General features: G+C 45.1%; 1 protein-coding gene across 1 annotated transcript; it reads left to right on the top strand.

Moving 5' to 3' along the window:
* The first annotated feature begins 5,412 nt into the window (after positions 1-5,412).
* LOC121866529 lies at positions 5,413-7,563 on the top strand. The gene is made up of 2 exons (XM_042366297.1): positions 5,413-5,471; positions 7,110-7,563. The coding sequence occupies exons 1-2, from the start codon at positions 5,413-5,415 to the stop codon at positions 7,561-7,563; spliced, it is 513 nt and encodes a 170-aa protein (XP_042222231.1).
* The last annotated feature ends 14,255 nt before the right edge of the window (positions 7,564-21,818 follow it).

Genomic DNA, 21,818 nt, shown 5'->3' with positions numbered 1-21,818 from the left:
TGATGGTTATTGGAATGTTAAACATTTACTGTAAGCATATCGAGAATTTTGTTTTGTTAGCCAGTCCATAACTGACCTAATGAGGAAAGGGGTTCATTTTGTGTGGACATCCGATTGTGAGGCTGCCTTTGTAACTCAGAAAGGCAAACTTATTACTGCTCCAGTATTAAAGCAGATGCTAATGGCACACACACACACCGGTAGGGCTACAATGCAAGTTGAGGGAGAGAAACACTCGAGAGCTATTGGTTGTTATTGTTGTCGGAAATAAGTGCTACCGATAGGAAATATCGTCTCCGCTAGCCCAACTTTAGCAATTGTCAACTCTTGTAGATCTTTCAATCATTACTTATGGCGTAAAGTTATAAGCCATTCATCATTGCGACAGGTCACCATTCTTTGACTACTGTATTACTGTATACAGTATAGCAAAGATAAGCACTCGGTCTATGAACGCCTAGATGAAATTATTCATACAGTAGGTGTGGTCAAGGAAGTTGACTGAGAAAAGTTTACATCAAAGTAGAACCGGTAACATCCCAGTCTCTACTCCCAAGTCAACCACTTCCCATTAGGTTAGGTCAGGTCATCAATAACGGACAGCAGACATTCTAGAAATGCAGAATGTGACATTTTCAGAGTAGACAAATGGCCATAAACCGTGAAGATGCCCAAATCTTAGGATTAACTATAGACCAGATTAAAGAAGTTCAAAAGAAAGACAAGTTATGTGCCTAATTGTTTGCATTTTTAGGAGGTAAATATCTTAAGACAGTAATCAGGAAATAAGAAACATCAAATTCAAGATCTCTTATAGTCCCAAGGTCTTTAGTGTACCTATACTTTGCTCCATAGTTCAAGATGAGTCTCATTAAGGTGAACAAAAGACCATTGCTAATGCAAAACAGCATTTTTATTGGCCAACTTAGCTGAGATTTTAAGAATTATGTAGTCTTTTAAGTCGTCAATAGTTATTCATCAATGGAGACATACCTCCAGCAGAAGTGAATGGTGAATAAGTAGCCATATACTTGACAATTATTGTACTGTACATAATTGCAGAATGAACTTTACATATTTTTTCATAAGTGTGGCCCATTTTTCTAGATATTCAAGAATTTGTTGCTTTGAGAAGCCTCAGCTAGTTATTTTAGACAATGTAGGTAAATTTGCAAGAGCTATATTTAAAGTTTGACATATACGAGTTTTTGTTGGGAAGAGAAAACTGCGACTCTCCCACAGTGGCATAGCCGGATTTGACCACTGATTGGAAAGGGGATTCTTCGGATGGGCGGTGAGGAAGCTGGAGTTATCAAAACACACCTCCCTGGGAACTACACAGTCTATAGAGGTATGACTCATAGTTCCATTCAGTTGACTTATGGTTCGAGTTTAGATTTTAGATCCTCTTTTCCCTATTAAACAAATTGATTGGAACCTAGGTATTAGGACAATTGTGGGGGAAGCAAAGCTTCCCCCCCCCCCCCGTTTAAATTAAGGGCTGGGCTGTTCTTAGATCCTCCAAACTATGTGGTGTAAGACTATTACAGTAATAAAACACTAAGTGCAGTCGACTTTTGTAGCTTGATGCTAATCCTCTATACTATAATCTAGCCTGAAGAAATTGACTTCGTCTTGCAATTATAGGGAATGTCCGCATGCTCTTACATTTCTGGGTGTACAGTCGACCAAAATTATTCTCTGCACCTATACGGTGTTAAACAATATAACACACCGGACCAAGAATTCTGAACACCCATGAGTTATGGTGTCATAATGTTAAGTTCTCTACATTAACTATACATATACAAAATACATCGAATTGGTTACACAGTGCATCACACAATCGTAAGTACCCGTACCACCCTTAACCCCGCGAAGGCCACCAGACCCAGGTAATAAACGCCTTAGTTAAGGACGTTCAAGTGACGGGCAAGTCAGAGGGAAGGATTGAAACCCGCAGAGAACAAGGCGTTCATTAGTATCACATGGTGATCTATCTGATACATAATTAGTTAGTCTCAGACGATTTCATCTGAATTAACATTGATTATTAAGTATAGTGACATGATACAAAGTTCATAACTATTAATCTTAGTTACACTTCATTCCGCATTGTCTTATTTCTCCAGATAAGGCAGAAACGAGAAGGCATAATTAGTCCACAATATTTCAGTACCGAGGGGTATGTCATCACTTTGGTTGTACTTAAAAGTGTGGGTCAATGTGAACCAGTATGGTGTTCCAAGGGACAATAGTACTGTGTAAATTGTTCCAGCACAAAAACTCGGCCAGGATTGGGAGTCGGTGTTCACCAGAGGGCTGGTCCTCACAGCATCACTAGAGAGGGCTGTCTGCATCATAAGAGGCCAGGCGGCCACGCCACCAAAACCATACACTAAAAGAATCAGGGCATCTTGTTTGTGCAGGTCGCATGGGGGAGGGCACGTGGTCGCAGGCTGATGTTTGTTCGGGTAAGGCCAGCGGCGATAACACAGGGGTGCAGAAGATTTTGTTGACCACCTTAGTAGAGTTTACTCAGTGTATGAAAATACAGCACAGGTTATCATAGAACTTTATAATAGCCAGGTTTGACATACTCTAGTCAGTCTCCCGAGCCCTGGAAAATGTATCACAATCCAAACATGTACGGGAACTAAATTTTTACAGTATTTGACGGGTTTGAAGCTACTGAACTCTTGAAACCAAGAAGTAATCAATATAACCGAATTATTGAAGTGTCAGTGTAACATGAGAATTTGAGTTCTGTAAATTTCACCATCCAATTTTGATCTACCCCAGCCATAGACACCTGGACAGGCCCGATTGACAAGTGTTAATTTTGCTCTTTTTGAAATATGATGAGAAAATAAGGTCCACTCTTGTTTCTTTTCTCTAAAAGCTTTTGTCAATTGTACAATTTAGAATATTGGATGTTAAAAACTCAAAGAATAGGGAAAACTACAGTACATATTATATTTTTTTTTTTTAAGATTGCTAATTTCTGTACACAATGAGACAATAATAAATGCGTATAACTACTTGTGCAAAAGAATAAGGAATGAGAGGTTTTGGAAGTTAAATATGCATGTAAAAATAATAAAGCGTAATACAATATTAAGCACAAGCATTGCGTTCATTGTCCGTAAGGTGAATGGTTGCACCCACCAATGGAGATTGTCGAAGTTTACCTGCCAAGTGGCTAATGAAGTCTACATGTACCGTATAATGAATTTAAAGAGTATTACTGTAGTCTTTTCATTTGAAATATGCTAATAGAGTACTGTTCTGCATTAGAATTACAGTATACTGTATTTGGTTACTAAACACTGTGTTATACTTTGTCAGAAATTTCGTTTATTTATTTTGTATTAAGTATCAATTGTGAATGTTTTTTTTAAAGTAACGCAACTCTTTACGAGTGGGTTCAAGTGCCCTATCTAAGTGTCAATTTCAAGTCCACCAACTTTCTGATGTTGTTGTACAGTAGCCACAATAATAATTCAGTACATAACTCCCTTATGTCCAAACTAACCTGACTAAAACTCTGCCAACTCTTTCACCCAAACAACTTAAAACTCCTGTATGTTGTGACTACTTCCTTTAACAAAGTACTGCATCAAACTCAACTAAAATGCAGTGTCCACATTGCACTGTTGACCTACACTAAGATCTCCTTCCCAAGTTACATAATTTCTTATGTTCTACAGACCATAACTGGGAATGATTGCCTTGTTGCCAAATATAAGAGGTACAGTACAGCACTGTAGGCTACATGAGCTATCTTATGTAAACCAGGAGCTACAGAAACTACACAATTGTTACTTTTTAAACATAAATCAATAAAAATTTTCACTTAAACTGTACAATAGTAAAATCTTTTTCAACAAAATTTTAACTAATTTCTAAATTATTGGAAATTTACTCTAACATTTTATCCGAGACCTTATTTAGTGAGAAATTTTTAAATCGGACTATTCCTCAGGAGTGACAAACCCAATTGAACCTTAAATTTCACTATACAGTATAATGTGTAAATCAATTTTTAATTGCAAGTATAAAGACCTCTTAAAAATCAAACGCTTTTTCTTACATCAGTGATTAACCTACAGATTTAGTAGTCACATGTATCAAATATGATAACATAAAATGACAATATTGATATAGTACAGGTACTGTACTTACACGTGTCTATTACAGTATATCTATAAAACAAATGTTACAAGTTACTGATAATTAAAAGGTGTCTACGAAGTTCATATTTTCAAAAGGTATGACCTTTGTTCCTTAAAAAGTAGGACTTTTGTTCGACCTAAATTTTATGAAGTATGATCCAAACTGCAAGTTTGGTCCATAATTTAGGAATTTTTAACGACTTGGCAATTGCTTAAAAAAAATTAAGATTAACCGTTTTGTCCCCTACCCAATTTAAAGGCCGGGTAAATTCAGAACTTCATTATGCATTCTTGGCAACTGATTATTATTATTAAATTATGTGATCAAGACCCTCTTGGGAAGATACTGTATAAACTGTACGTACTGTACTAAAGATCACCACAGTGGACCCCTGAAGCCCCATGACACTAGCAAAATTCCAAATTACTTGTACAGTACAGGTATAATAATTTACTTTAATAATTTACTTGTCAGTCAATGATATAATTAGGCATAATAAAGGTCTGAACTGGGATGAGGACTGACCTTTTGACTTTTTTGGTTGGGGTGCATTTTTATCACTTAAACTAAATGGCGATAAATACAACATGGAAGAACCCAATATTTAAAAAAATACTGTATATTCACTGTACAGCAATGTACTGTACTTAAAATCAACTAATCAAGTCCATAATCAAACACTCGAAATGTACAGTATAGAGATTGTTCTAAAAATATGACCTATTAAAATATTATACCATTGTAGGACCCCTAAAACAGTATGAGTATATATGACTGTTGGACTATTAGTGTCAATAACTGGTGATATTCTCACCCTGACTAATGTCACAGGTCATCGATTCTTTCCAATTAAACTTCAAATTTGGTCTTTAAACTGGAGTTGCTCCCAATGACTGATGTTCCATCCTGTGTGACTTGTCCAAGACCAGGCAAGCAGCAAATAAAATTATGTTGGCATTCTTACGTATCAGCTTGTGGCCATGCCAACATTTTTACTATCTAATCAAAATGTACTCTTCACACATGGTGGTTTAACTTGAAAAATTAGGTCCTAAAGCGAGTAGGAAGACCGGTTTAACTGGAAGTTTTAAATGTGATGTGTAAGAAATAAGAAATTTTACACTGCCACCCTGGACAACCATTGGACTACTGTACTGACTAGTAAGGTGCAATTGTTAGAAGGGTTAGGTTTGCTAGGTTAATATTCTAATTTTATTTGGTTAGTATTTCACCTACATGGACAGTCCAAGGCAACCGATCTTTGGCATATTTACCGTCAAGAAATTTTTAAGCAGGTAAACATGTCAACCAGCCACCCAAGGCATGTAGAGGGAACATTGTGGTCCACTATCTGCTCCAGGATTGGTCTAGGTTCGTGTTAATGAATTTCTGAATCTTTCCTGAATTAAAATGTAATCTACTGTTCTTTACATTGTCCTAGGGCGAGACCCATGTTTAGAGATGCCTAGGCCCTAGGGTGTTCAAACCACGTACAGTATTTACAATTATCTTTTTTTCCTTACAGAAGTCAATATTTCTACTTTCATTTCTATTACCAAATCCATGTCATCCTACTTCTGGTTTTACTTTCCCAACTTTTGCTTTAAATTCACCTTCAAAATCAAACAATCATTAAACTTTGTCTTATGCTTTCTTTAAATCTTCGTAAAATATTTCTACATCTTCGCTATCATTTGTTGGTGCATAAACCAGTATTATCATCAAGTCCATGAGTTTAGCATCAAACTTGAGTAACAAAACTATCTGACACTACTGCTCGACTTCTGGTTTACAAGAATACCAACTTTTACTTTTATCCTCTTCACCGCTTGGGAGATCGGTCACGTCTCTTGACACCCTGTTGGCAAGTACTGGACATGCACTGGCTCCTGAATGTACCTGAACCTGCTCCAGTGTTGGTCAAGTCTGGTCTTGAAAGAGCTAACACTCGGTGCCGTCACAACACTTTCTGGTAGATTATTCCAAGAGTTCACAACTCTCTCCGAAAAAGTTTGCCCTCACAGTTTTTTGGACTTACGACTTCTTCAATCTTGAGCTGTGACCCCTTGTGGGGCGAGCGTCCGCCAGCTCCAAGTAAGGACACTCGACTGAGTAGTGCCCCTTGAGATGCTTATACACCTCAATTAGGTCGCCCCTTACCCGTCTGTAGTATAAGATAGGCAAGTTCAGGCGCTCCAATCTCTCAGGGTAGTTGAGGTGCCGAAGTGCAGGCACCAGTCTGGTGGCCCTCCTTTGAACATTTTTAACCAACTGACAGTCCCTAGCAGATCTCGGAGAACAGACGGGGTGACAGTACTCCAGATGGAGAAGCACTTCACTCTTGAAGATCGTTGCGAGGGACGGTCTAGATATCTGAACGATCATCTTATAAGACCTAATAATTTATTTGCCTAATTTACCTTCTCGCTCATTGTCAACATACACACCTAGGTCCTTCTCTCTGTATCAAATGGTGCAGTTTCTTCGTCCCATTGGGACATATGATACGCCTCCTTACCGTTGGTACGCCCCAGGTGTATCCTCTTACACTTCGTGACATTGAATCTCCGCAGCCATTTCTTCGATTATTCTTGGAGCTCAGATCCTTCTGCAGCTCTTCAGTCCTCTTGATTTCCCGAAATAACTTGGCGTCATCCACAAACAACTCTGTTTTGACCACCTGATTATATGATGTAGAATCTTACTTCACTTACTCCAAGAATTTCCCACTGCAATCTTTTCATTTCCCTACAAATGTTCCCCGAACAATACTTGCTGGCCCTTGGCGGCACACTGCCTGCAAGCACTGCGGTTGGACCTTTTGCTGACGATGATCCAACAGGAACCCCGGAGAACAGTTTATTTTGTATTTCCATACCTAGCAATAAATAATTTAAACTTTGGAAAACACTTGAACCTTTAGCCACATACAGGGGGCAGACAAGTCGACCAACCATCTGCCGCAGACGTGCAGACACAGACCAACCATCTGCCGCAGAGGGGGCAGACACAGACCAACCATCTGCCGCAGAGGGGCAGACACAGACCAACCATCTGCCGCAGATGGGCAGACACAGACCAACCATCTGCCGCAGAGGGGCAGACACAGACCAACCATCTGCCGCAGAGGGGCAGACACAGACCAACCATCTGCCGCAGAGGGCAGACACAGACCAACCATCTGCCGCAGAGGGGCAGACACAGACCAACCATCTGCCGCAGAGGGGCAGACACAGACCAACCATCTGCCGCAGAGGGGCAGACACAGACCAACCATCTGCCGCAGAGGGGCAGACACAGACCAACCATCTGCCGCAGAGAGGCAGACACAGACCAACCATCTGCCTCACAGAGTTGGCAGATACAGACCAACCATTTGCTGTATAAAAGCAAGCACGTAGACCATCTGCCACATAGAGGGGGCAGACATGGCAGGCACGTAGACCATCTGCCACATAGAGGAGGCAGACATGGCAGGCACATAGACCAGCCACTTCCTGTGCCGGCAGTGGGTGTGTTGACCAGTCAGCTGCCATGTACAGGTTGGGAGAACAAACACAGACCACCTATCCAAAGAACGTTCAAGACATTAACCAACCAACCCTCTATAATGGAAGACACCCTTCAACTGGGAGGAAAAAAAAGGGGGGGGGGCGACAAGTGTTACTCCTAAGCACTAAGACAGGGAGGCTTCTCCATAAACAAAGAAAAGCCGTGAATTTTCAAACCAATTTAAAAACTACACGGAGGGTTTTGATGCCCTTCAGCACCGTTTCAAAGGAAGGGCTTTGATGCATTCCACCACCACAACCACATAATAAGAAAATTTACTTCAATGCCATCTACCACCAGACAAGGCTTCAATGCCTCCCAGTAACACTTACACCAGAAGAAGGTTGCAACCCTAAGGCACCATTGCCACTGCAGAACACTGCCACCACACCCGAGATGCCCCACAGTACCACCCACAGAAATTGCTCGATGATCTTCAGTACCTTCCCCAGTAAAGGCCCTTGATGTTGTCCAGCATCACACACACACACGTACGTCTCAATGCCCCCCAGCACCACCCCACACAGGGGCCTCTGTACCCCCAGCACCACCCACACAGGGGCCACTGCCCCAGCACACTCCACACATACCCCAGCACACTCCACACAGGGGCCTCTGTACCCCCAGCACCACTCCACACAGGGGCCTCTGTGCCCCAGCACACTTCACACAGGGGCCTCTGTACCCCCAGCACCACTCCACAGGGGCCTCTGTCCAGCAGAGGGGCCTCTGTACCCCCCAGCACCCCCTCCACACAGGGCCCTGTACCCAACCCTGCCCCCAGCACAACTCCACACAGGGGCATCTATACCCCTAGCACCACTCCCACACACGGACCTCTGTACCCAAACCCGCCCCCCAGCACCAATCCACACAGGGCCCTCTGTACCCCCAGCACAACTCCACACAGGGCCCTCTGTACCCCTAGCACCACTCCACACAGGATCCTCTGTACCCAACCCCTGCCCCCCAGCACAACTCCACACAGGAGCCTCTGTACCCCAGCACCACTCCACACAGGATCCTCTGTACCCAACCCCGCCCCCAGCACAACTCCACACAGGGGCATCTACCCTTAGCACCACTCCACACACGGACCTCTGTACCCAAACCCCCCCCCAGCACCAATCCACACAGGGCCCTCTGTACCCCCAGCACAACTCCACACAGGGCCCTCTGTACCCCCTAGCACCACTCCACACAGGATCCTCTGTACCCAACCCCGCCCCCCAGCACAACTCCACACAGGAGCCTCTGTACCCCCAGCACCACTCCCACAGGATCCTCTGTACCCAACCCCCCCCCAGCACACCCACACAGGGGCATCTGTACCCCTAGCACAACTCCACACAGGGCCCTCTGTACCCAACCCCGCCCCCACCCAGCACAACCCACACAGGGGCCTCTGTACCCCCCAGGACCACTCCACACAGGAGCCTCTGTACCACCCCCAGCACCACTCCACACAGGACCCTCTGTACCCAACCCCCGCGCCTCCAAGCACAACTCCACACAGGGCCTCTGTACCCCCAGCACCACCCACAGGGGCCTCTGTCACACAGGGCCTCTGTACCCCCCCAGCACCACTCCACAGGGGCCTCTGCCCCCCCCAACACCACTCCACACAGGGCCCTCTGTACCCCCCAACACCACTCCACACAGGAGTCTCGATGCACTCTAGCACTACTCAGCACAGGGGACTCTATGCCTTCATGCACCACTTTGCTTAGGGGCCTCGATGCCCTCTAGCTCCACCCCAGAAAGGGGCATCTGACTACAGGAGGATAGGGGACAGGAAAATTTAATATTTTTTAATAGTTATGAACAAAACGGGTGTATATTAAGGAGGATTTTTTTGAAGGGCCTTTAGATACTTCATGAAGAAGAGGGAAGAGACAGCGAAAGGCCTCTTGATATTTCACGAGGAAGTGGGGAGGAAAAAGAAAGCCGATTTATACCGAGAAAGGAAGGAGAAATGGGAAGGTCTCAGATAAGCTTTAGAAGCAAGGGAAATAGTAAGTCTAATTTGATGCTTACTGTAACCATGGGAGGGAGGATGGGGCTGATGGCCCTTGACTAGTTTGTCACTAATCAGAAATTTAAGGCAGGCAAGTTTAAACTTATGGCCTTGAATGTGAATGGTGACGCCATTCTTCCTGAAAACAAAAACATAAAACATTAAATTAAATTGTCGACGTACCTTTTATCCTTGGTGAGCGAAGGTCTGGACGAGCTGTACCCTCACTTACCTGTAAAGTTTTGGAATGAATTAGTAACTAAGTAGATTACCAAACTTAAATAAAAGTAACCCGATAATGCCTCAACTCCTACAGCTATTTACTTGACCCTACCCAATTATTTACCTTAAACAGTCTACAGTTATATGTCCATGAATGCATACCTGTATTATAGATTTATTAATAAAATGTTTGATACTAGCATGCCAAACCTTTAGAATAAAAAAAATATATATATACAGCTTTCTCACCTTAACCTGAAGGAAGAGGCCACCTGTGTCCCTTGTCTTGTCCTATTTGATCCTGCTGAGTCCTGGGAATTTGAGCCTGTAATGCCAAAAACAATTAAAGAACTGTATTTTCCATTAAACCTTTTTATCATAATATGAGGCAGTCTAGGTAACTTAACTAACCTTTCCACAATAAGCGGGCCCGTAAGCCCAGCCCCTCGTCTATAGCACAAATAGCAGATTGGTTCCCCTGAGCGTCGTACCTCCCCCCAGACTGCGCATGTACAAGTGCGTACAGTGTTTATATCGACCTTTTATGATAACATTAAAATTTTTCTAGCATCCTCTCTGAAGTGCTAATCCTTGAAATCATCTGCATTTTGATAGTTCAGACAATAAACATTTTAAGTAATAACAGGTCTGCTTACATATTGTGAACATATTTAGTTTGAAGTTTCTATAAACCAATTAGCTATTAGTATAAAAGAGGTACATGGCTTATGGGCCAGGTTAGCATGGAAATACTATAATAACTGTATAATACATCAGCAAACAGTATGTTTAGCTCCATGACCTTATCTGACTAGCTCCCGAACAACTTAGAAAATAGCTGTATATATATTTAACATCACTTATTTAAAATACGTACGAACTCAGTGGTACGAAACTATTGCAATTATGAACAAGAACCTAGCAATCTGAAGGTCCTGTAGTTTGCCAAATTTGTTGCTTCTCAAGTGTTGTCTAAACTGGTATTTCCTGCTACATAACTGGATTTCCATTTTGTGCATTTAAACATCTAAAGGACCTGGATTTCTTTTTTATGCAATATGATGGGAGCCTGTATATGAAGGTATTAAGGTAAAATGCCTAAGTGGTAAGTGATGGCTCGCATGAACATTTGATCAATGGAGGAAGCATCCAGAGGTTGGCAAAGCATGTTACTAAAAAACTAGACATTTGTATTTAATATAATGTTCAAAATGAGAGGTTAATTTTTCATTTTTTTTTATTCCACGATTTATCTGGATCAGACTAGAGTATGCAATTGGCAATTTGGAAGAACTGGACAGCTTTTAATGTTCCATTTTACCGTCAATCACCTAACATTGAAAAAGATGCAAATGGTTGCCATGTCTGCAGGTATATATTGGTTTAACTCGCTGCCGCGGGGAAACACTTCAATTGGGAGTACCGTTAACATACTTTCCGGTGAAATTCGTTCATAATTTTAAGCCAAACAACCCAGCCTTACCGATGTTCACAGAGAACATGTATTGCGGTGAGCTTCTACAGTATCAACATATTATGTCACCAGCCTATGATGAACTGCCGTAAGCATATCCATGTACTATTGACAATATTAAATGTGTTAAGGCCACAGAAAGGCTAACAATAGTAGTCTCCATTCACATTACACTCTTACTATAGAAAAAAAAAATTAAATACCAAATTTTTTTACTTAAATCGGTATACAGTATATTCCTTTCACCACGTCTCAACACTAGTTCCACCCCAAAAAATCTAAATACGTTTGGTGTGAAATTTTTTCAATATTTTTAGTGCGAGGGGAAATTTGGGAATAGCAAAAATCTTATTACCGCTACACTAACAAAAAAAAAAAACATTGTGCGGACCAAAACTGAAAGCCTCCCCATAACTTAAACAATTGCTTTCAAGAAAATTACACCCATTCAATTTAAAAGTTATTACTTACCGTTTCATTTCCGAAGCCATCAACTTTCTCAGGTTCTAAAACACATCCAGGCACGTCGACCAACTAACCGAAAAACGTACAGGGGCAAACTTCAACCAGCCACCCAAGGAACATCAGAGGGGCAGAAACGTCTACCAGCAACCTGAAACATGTTAGGAGTAGTTATTAGTAAGTGGCCGCCACCCAATTTCTCAAATCAGTCAAATGAAAAAGTTATGCAAATTATAATCTAAAATTAATTGTTGTATCAAATTTTTAGTCCAGTAATGTAATTGAAAACTGTCCATACAGCACATGCTTGTTTCCACCTCGACTCAAGATATCTAAAATATGCCACACTAAAATCAACTAGTTCAACGTGAATACAGTGGTCACTGCCCAACTTTGGATACGAGTTGTGCATGCATGTAAAGTAATTATCCATTTACCCTTGATGTCTTGCTCCTATAGAGCTTCCTTATGCAGGAATAATTAGAAGAGCAGGGTGACGATTGTGCCGTTCTCAAACCTAGCAATGCATTAAATACTCAAAACTTGGGAAAACTCTTACCAACTTTAGCTGCAGAGAAGGGGCACACGTCATCCAATCATCTGCTGTGTAGTGGGGCAGACACGTCATCCAATCATCTGCTGTGTAGTGGGGCAGACACGTCATCCAATCATCTGCCGTGTAGTGGGGGCAGACACGTCATCCAATCATCTGCTGTGTAGTGGGGCAGACACGTCATCCAACTATCTGCCGTGTAGTGGGGGGCAGACACGTCATCCAACTATCTGCCGTGTAGTGGGGGCAGACATGTCATCCAACTATCTGCCGTGTAGTGGGGGCAGACACGTCATCCAACTATCTGCCGTGTAGTGGGGGCAGACACGTCATCCACCTATCTGCCGTGTAGTGGGGGCAGACACGTCATCCAACTATCTGCCGTGTAGCGGGGGCAGACAAGTCATCCAACTATCTGCCGTGTAGTGGGGGCAGACTCGTCATCCAACTATCTGCCGTGTAATGAGGGCAGACACGTCATCTGCCATGTAGAAGGTCAGTGTGCCCCACACATAGACCAGCCACCTAATAGTGTTCCCCACATAACCTAGTTACAGAAGCATTCCTGCTTCTCCATAACTGAGGTACAGAAGCATTCCTGCTTCTCCATAACCGAGGTAGAGAAGCATCACTGCTTCTCCATAACCGAGGTACAGAAGCATTCCTGCTTCTCCATAACCGAGGTACAGAAGCAATCCTGCTTCTCCATAACCGAGGTACAGAAGCATTCCTGCTTCTCCATAATAAAAGACGGGGGGAACCATGATCTTCCAAACCCAGGAAAGGAAGATGTATAATTTGAAATCCTCAACTACGAGGGTTTTGATGCCCTACAGCACCGTTCCAAAGGAAAGGCTTTTATACATTCCAGAAACACAACCACCTATTCAGAAAATGTGCTTCACTACCATCTAGAACCACTGGCACCAGACAAGGCTTCGATGCCTCCCAGTACCACTTAACACCAGAAGAGGGTTGTGAACCTAAAGCACCGTTACCATTTCACCTGAGAGGGGGCTTCGATGCCCTCCAGCACCAACCCCCATAACGGTGCCTACAATGCCGTCCAGGACAAAACCCTAGAAAGCGGCCTCGATGTCATCAGTAATACCCACAGAAAGGCACCTCGATGCTTTTCAGCACACACACCAAAAAGAGCCCTTTATGCTCTTCACCACCGTAAGAGACCCCATCAACGCCCTCCAGCATCACACCCAGATAAGGGTCTCAATGTCCTACCCACAGAAGGTGCTCTCGATGCCCTCCAGCATCACGTACACACAGATAGGGACCTCTATACCCTCTAACACCACCCAAGAATGGGACCTCTATGCCAACCAAAACTACCCCAGGAAGAGGGTTCTTGGCCCCAACACCTAGGGTGTCTGCCCACCAGGACCACTCCACACAGGGTCTTCACTGCCCTCCTGGACCACTCCACACAGGGGATTCAAGCCCTCCTGAACCACTCCAAACAGGGGCTTCACTGCCCTCCTGGACCATTCCACACAGACGCTCCAAACCCTCCTGGACCACTCCACACAGGGGCTTCACTGCCCTCCAGCACCACTCCACACAGGTGCCTCGATGCCCTCCGGCACCACTCCACACAGGGGCCTCGATGCCCTTCAGCACCACTCCACAGGGGCCCCATGCCCTTCAGCACCACTCACACAGGGGCCCTGATGCCCCCAGCACCACTCAGACACACGGGCCCCGATGCCCCCAGCACCACCAGACACAGGGCCTCTGTACCCCCAGCACCACTCCACACAGGGGCCTCTGCACCACTCCTGCACACAGGGCCCTGCACCACTCCTGAGGGGCCTCTGCACCACTCCACAGAGGGGCCCTGACCACCCACAGAGGGGCCTCTCCCACACAGGGGCCTCTGCACCACTCCACACAGGGCCTCTGCACCACTCCACACAGGGTCCTCTGCACCACTCCACAGGGGCCCTCTGTACCCACCCCCAGCAACCACTCACACAGGGGCCTCTGTACCAAACCCCGCCCCCTCCCCCAGCACAACTCCACAGGGGATCTGTACCCCTAGCACCACTCCACACAGGGCCTTGTGCCCACAACACCAATCCACACAGGGCCTCTGTACCCAACCCCCCCCCCCAGCACAACCCTCGACACAGGGGCATCTGTACCCCCCAGCACCACTACACACAGAGGCCTCTGTACCCAACCCCGCCCCTCAACACCAATCCACACAGGGACCTCTGTACCCAACCCCTGCCCCCCCAGCACCACTCCACACAGGGGCATCTGTACACCCTAGCACCAATCCACACATGGCCCTCTGTACCCAACACCGCCCCCCAGCAGAACTCCACACAGGGCCTGTACACCCAAGCACCACCACACAGGGGCCTCTGTACCCCAGCACCACTCCACACATGGCCTCTGTACCCAACCCCTGTCCCCCCCAGCACAACTCCACACAGGGCCTCTGTACCCACAGCACCACTCCACACAGGGCCTCTGTACCCCCAGCACCAATCCACACATGGCCCCTCTGTACCAACCCCGTCCCCCCAGCACAACCCACACAGGGCCTCTGTACCCCACAGCACCACTCCACACAGGGGCCTCTGTACCGCCAGCACCAATCCACACAGGGCCCTCTGTACCCAACCCCGTCCCCCCCAGCACACAACCCACACAGGGTCTCCCCCCAGCACCACACACAGGGCCCTCTGTACCCAGCACAACCCACACAGGGGCATCTGCACACCCCTAGCACCACTCCACCAGGGGCCTCTGTGCCCCAGCACCACACAGGGCCCCTGTACCCCCAGCAACACTCCACACAGGGGCCTCTGTACCCCCAGCACAACTCCACACAGGGCATCTGTACACCCCAGCACCACTCCACCAGGGCCTCCCCCCCAGCACCACTCCACACAGGGGCCCACACCCCCCAGCACCCCCACACACACTGTCCACACAAGGGCCCCATACCCCCAGCACCACCCACACAGGGGCCCTGCACCACTCCACACAGGGGGGCCTCCTGGCACCCTCCTTCACAGGGCCTCACCCCAGCACCACTCCCACAGGGGCCTCTGTGCACTCCACACAGGGGCCTCTGTACCCCAGCACCAATCCACACATGGCCCTCTGTACCAACCCCCCCCAGCACCAGTCCACACAGGGGCCCTGTACCCCCCAGCACCACTCCACACAGGGGCCTCTGTACCCCCCAACACCACTCCACACAGGGCCTCTGTACCCCTAACCACTCCACACAGGGCATCTGCCCCCAGCACCACTCCACACAGGGGCCCTGTACCCCAGCACCAATCCACACAGGGGCCCTGCAACCCCTGCCCCCCTAGGACAACCACACAGTGGCCCCCAGCACCAATCCACACAGGGCCCTCTGTACCCAGCACAACTCCACACAGGGGCATCTGTACACCCTAGCACCACTCCACCAGGGGCCTCTGTACCCCCCAGCACCACTCCACACAGGGGCCTCTGTACCCCCCAGCACCACTCCACACAGGGGCCTCGATGCACTCTAGCACTACTCAACACAGGGGACTCCATGCCTTCATGCACCACTCCGCTTAGGGGCCTCGATGCCCTCTAGCTCCACCCCAGAAAGGGGTATCTGACTACAGGAGGATAGGACAATTTAATATTTTTTTAATATTTATGAACAAAAGGGGTGTAGATTAGGGGGGATTTTTTTGAAGGGCCTTTAGATACTTCATGAAGAAGAGGGAAGGGACAGTGAAAGGCATCTTGATATTTCACGAGGAAGTGGGGAGGAAAATGAAAGCCGATTGATACCGAGAAAGGTAGGAGAAATGGGAAGGTCTCAGATAAGCTTTAGAAGCAAGGGAAATAGTAAGTTTAATTTGATGCTTACTGTAACCATGGGAGGGAGGATGGGGCTGATGGCCTCTTGGCTAGTTTGAATCACTTATCAGAAATTTAAGACAGGCAAGTTTAAACTTATGGCCTTGAATGTGAATGGTGACGCCATTCTTCCTGAAAACAAAAACATAAAACATTAAATTAAATTGTCGACGTACCTTTTATCCTTGGTGAGCGAAGGTCTGGACGAGCTGTACCCTCACTTACCTGTAAAGTTTTGGAATGAATTAGTAACTAAGTAGATGACCAAACTTAATTAAATAAAAGTAACCCGATAATGCCTCAACTCCTACAGCTATTTACTTGACCCTACCCAATTATTTACCTTAAACAGTCTACAGTTATATGTCCATGAATGCATACCTGTATTATAGATTTATTAATAAAATGTTTGATACTAGCATGCCAAACCTTTAGAATAAAAAAATATATATATACAGCTTTCTCACCTTAACCTGAAGGAAGAGGCCACCTGTGTCCCTTGTCTTGTCCTATTTGATCCTGCTGAGTCCTGGGAATTTGAGCCTGTAATGCCAAAAACAATTAAAGAACTGTATTTTCCATTAAACCTTTTATCATAATATGAGGCAGTCTAGGTAACTTAACTAACCTTTCCACAATAAGCGGGCCCGTAAGCCCAGCCCCTCGTCTATAGCACAAATAGCAGATTGGTTCCCCTGAGCGTCGTACCTCCCCCCAGACTGCGCATGTACAAGTGCGTACAGTGTTTATATCGACCTTTTATGATAACATTAAAATTTTTCTAGCATCCTCTCTGAAGTGCTAATCCTTGAAATCATCTGCATTTTGATAGTTCAGACAATAAACATTTTAAGTAATAACAGGTCTGCTTACCAATTGTGAACATATTTAGTTTGAATTTTCTATAAACCAATTAGCTATTAGTATAAAAGAGGTACATGGCTTATGGGCCAGGTTAGCGTGGAAATACTATAATAACTGTATAATACATCAGCAAACAGTATGTTTAGCTCCATGACCTTATCTGACTAGCTCCCGAACAACTTAGAAAATAGCTGTATATATATTTAACATCACTTATTTAAAATACGTACGAACTCAGTGGTACGAAAATATTGCAATTATGAACAAGAACCTAGCAATCTGAAGGTCCTGTAGTTTGCCAAATTTGTTGCTTCTCAAGTGTTGTCTAAACTGGTATTTCCTGCTACATAACTGGATTTCCATTTTGTGCATTTAAACATCTAGAGGACCTGGATTTCTTTTTTATGCAATATGATGGGAGCCTGTATATGAAGGTATTAAGGTAAAATGCCTAAGTGGTAAGTGATGGCTCGCATGAACATTTGATCAATGGAGGAAGCATCCAGAGGTTGGCAAAGCATGTTACTAAAAAACTAGACATTTGTATTTAATATAATGATGTTCAAAATGAGAGGTTAATTTTTCTTTTTTTTTTTATTCCACGATTTATCTGGATCAGACTAGAGTATGCAATTGGCAATTTGGAAGAACTGGACAGCTTTTAATGTTCCATTTTACCGTCAATCACCTAACATTGAAAAAGATGCAAATGGTTGCCATGTCTGCAGGTATATATTGGTTTAACTCGCTGCCGCGGGGAAACACTTAAATTGGGAGTACCGTTAACATACTTTCCGGTGAAATTCGTTCATAATTTTAAGCCAAACAACCCAGCCTTACCGATGTTCACAGAGAACATGTATTGCGGTGAGCTTCTACAGTATCAACATATTATGTCACCAGCCTATGATGAACTGCCGTAAGCATATCCATGTACTATTGACAATATTAAATGTGTTAAGGCCACAGAAAGGCTAACAATAGTAGTCTCCATTCACATTACACTCTTACTATAGAAAAAAAAATTTAAATATATATTTGTTTGACTTAAATCGGTATACAGTATATTCCTTTCACCACGTCTCAACACTCGTTCCTCCCCCAAAAATCTAAATACGTTTGGTGTGAAATTTTTTCAATATTTTTAGTGCGAGGTGAAATTTGGGAATAGCAAAAATCTTATTACCGCTACACTAACAAAAAACAAAACATTGTGCGGACCAAAACTGAAAGCCTTTATCTCCATGTTCAGTTGAGCTGTGGTCTAAAGCCACTTTTTAATACCAGTCACTCCCCATAACTTAAACAATTGCTTTCAAGAAAATTACACCCATCCAATTTAAAACTTATTACTTACCGTTTCATTTCCGAAGCCATCAACTTTCTCAGGTTCTAAAACACATCCAGGCACGTCGACCAGCTAACCCAAAAACGTACAGGGTCAAACTTCAACCAGCCACCCTGGGAACATCAGAGGGGCAGAAACGTCTACCAGCAACCTGAAACATGTTAGGAGTAGTTATTAGTAAGTGGCCGCCACCCAATTTCTCAAATCAGTCAAATGAAAAAGTTATGCAAATTATAATCTAAAATTAATTGTTGTATCAAATTTTTAGTCCAGTAATGTAATTGAAAACTGTCCATACAGCACATGCTTGTTTCCACCTCGACTCAAGATATCTAAAATATGCCACACTAAAATCAACTAGTTCAACGTGAATACAGTGGTCACTGCCCAACTTTGGATACGAGTTGTGCATGCATGTAAAGTAATTATCCATTTACCCTTGATGTCTTGCTCCTATAGAGGTTCCTTATGCAGGAATAATTAGAAGAGCAGGGTGACGTTTGTGCCGTTCTCAAACCTAGCAATGCATTAAATACTCAAAACTTGGGAAAACTCTTACCAACTTTAGCTGCAGAGAAGGGGCACACGTCATCCAATCATCTGCTGTGTGGTGGGGGCAGACACGTCATCCAATCATCTGCTGTGTAGTGGGGCAGACACGTCATCCAACTATCTGCCGTGTAGTGGGGGGCAGACGTCATCCAACTATCTGCCGTGTAGTGGGGGCAGACACGTCATCCAACTATCTGCCGTGTAGTGGGGGCAGACACGTCATCCACCTATCTGCCGTGTAGTGCCGGGGCAGACACGTCATCCAACTATCTGCCGTGTAGTGGGCAGACACGTCATCCAACTATCTGCCGTGTAGTGGGGGCAGACACGTCATCCAACTATCTGCCGTGTAGTGGGGGCAGACACGTCATCCAACTATCTGCCGTGTAGTGGGGGCAGACACGTCATCCAACTATCTGCCGTGTAGTGGGGGCAGACACGTCATCCAACTATCTGCCGTGTAGCGGGGGCAGACACGTCATCCAACTATCTGCCGTGTAGTGGGGGCAGACACGTCATCTGCCGTGTAGAGGGTCAGTGTGCCCCACACGTAGACCAGCCACCTAATAGTGTTCCCCACATAACCTAGTAACAGAAGCATTCCTGCTTCTCCATAACCGAGGTACAGAAGCATTCCTGCTTCTCCATAACCGAGGTAGAAAAGCATTCCTGCTTCTCCATAACCGAGGTACAGAAGCATTCCGGCTTCTACATAACCGAGGTACAGAAGCATTCCTGCTTCTCCATAACCGAGGTACAAAAGCATTCCTGCTTCTCCATAACCGAGGTACAAAAGCCATTCCTGCTTTTCCATAACAGAGGTACAGAAGCATTCCTGCTTCTCCATAACCGAGGTACAGAAGCATTCCTGCTTCTCCATAATAAAAGACGGGGGGGAACCATGATCTTCCAAACCCAGGAAAGGAAGATGTATAATTTGAAATCCTCAACTACGAGGGTTTTGATGCCCTACAGCACCGTTCCAAAGGAAAGGCTTTTATACATTCCAGAAACAACCACCTATTCAGAAAATGTGCTTCACTACCATCTAGAACCACTGGCACCAGACAAGGCTTCGATGCCTCCCAGTACCACTTAACACCAGAAGAGGGTTGTGAACCTAAAGCACCGTTGCCATTTCACCTGAGAGTGAGCTTCGATGCCCTCAAGCACCAACCCCCCATAACGGTGCCTACAATGCCGTCCAGGACAAAACCCTAGAAAGCGGCCTCGATGTCATCAGTAATACCCACAGAAAGGCACCTCGATGCTTTTCAGCACACACACCAAAAAGAGCCCTTTATGCTCTTCACCACCGTAAGAGACCCCATCAACGCCCTCCAGCATCACACCCAGATAAGGGTCTCAATGTCCTACCCACAGAAGGTGCTCTCGATACCCTCCAGCATCACGTACACACAGATAGGGACCTCTATACCCTCTAACACCACCCAAGAATGGGACCTCTATGCTAACCAGAACTACCCCAGGAAGAGGGTTCTTGGCCCCAACACCTAGGGTGTCTGCCCTCCAGAACCACTCCACACAGGGGCTTCACTGCCCTCCTGGACCACTCCACACAGGGGCTCCAAGCCCTCCTGGACCACTCCACACAGGGGCTTCACTGCCCTCCTGGACCACTCCACACAGGTGCTTCACTGCCCTCCTGAACCACTGCACACAGGTGCCTCGATGAACCTCCAGCACCACTCCACACAGGTGCCTCGATGCCCTCCAGCATCACTCCATACGGACCTCGATGCCCTCCAGCATCACTCCATACGGACCTCGATGCCCTCCAGCATCACTCCACACGGGCCTCGATGCCCCCCAGCATCACTCCACACAGGGGCCTCGATGCCCATCAGCACCACTCCACACAGGGGCCTCGATGAACCTCCAGCACCACCCCAGAAAGGGGCATCTGACTACAGGATAGGGGACAGGAAAATTTAAAGGCTTTTTAAAAGTTCATTAGCAAAAGGGATGTGGATTTGGGGGGAAAATTTGAAGGGCCTCTAGATACTTCATGAAGAGGGAAGGGATAGTGAAAGGCCTCCTGTTATTTCACGAGAAAGTGGGGAGGAAAATGAAAGCCGATTTATACCGAGAAAGGAGGGAGAAATGGGAAGGTCTCAGATAAGCTTTAGAAGCAAGGGAAATAGCAAGTTTAATTTGATGCTTACTGTAACCATGGGAGGGAGGATGGGGCTAATGGCCTCTTGGCTAGTTTGAATCACTAATCAGAAATTTAAGGCAGGCAAGTTTAAACTTATGGCCTTGAATGTGAATGGTGACGCCATTCTTCCTGAAAACAAAAAACATAAAACATTAAATTAAATTGTCGACGTACCTTTTATCCTTGGTGAGCGAAGGTCTGGACGAGCTGTACCCTCACTTACCTGTAAAGTTTTGAAATGAATTAGTAACTAAGTAGATTACCAAACTAAATTAAATAAAAGTAACCCGATAATGCCTCAACTCCTACAGCTATTTACTTGACCCTACCCAATTATTTACCTTAAACAGTCTACAGTTATATGTCCATGAACGCATACCTGTATTATAGATTTATTAATAAAATGTTTGATACTAGCATGCCAAACCTTTAGAATAAAAAAATATATATATACAGCTTTCTCACCTTAACCTGAAGGAAGAGGCCACCTGTGTCCCTTGTCTTGTCCTATTTGATCCTGGTAAGTCCTGGGAATTTGAG

The sequence above is a fragment of the Homarus americanus genome, unplaced genomic scaffold (genome assembly GCF_018991925.1).
Source record: "Homarus americanus isolate GMGI-L3 unplaced genomic scaffold, GMGI_Hamer_2.0 scaffold16430, whole genome shotgun sequence".
Lineage (NCBI taxonomy): Eukaryota > Metazoa > Arthropoda > Malacostraca > Decapoda > Nephropidae > Homarus > Homarus americanus.
Note: the sequence above shows the minus strand (reverse complement) of the source record. Positions and strands in the feature narration are given on the sequence as shown.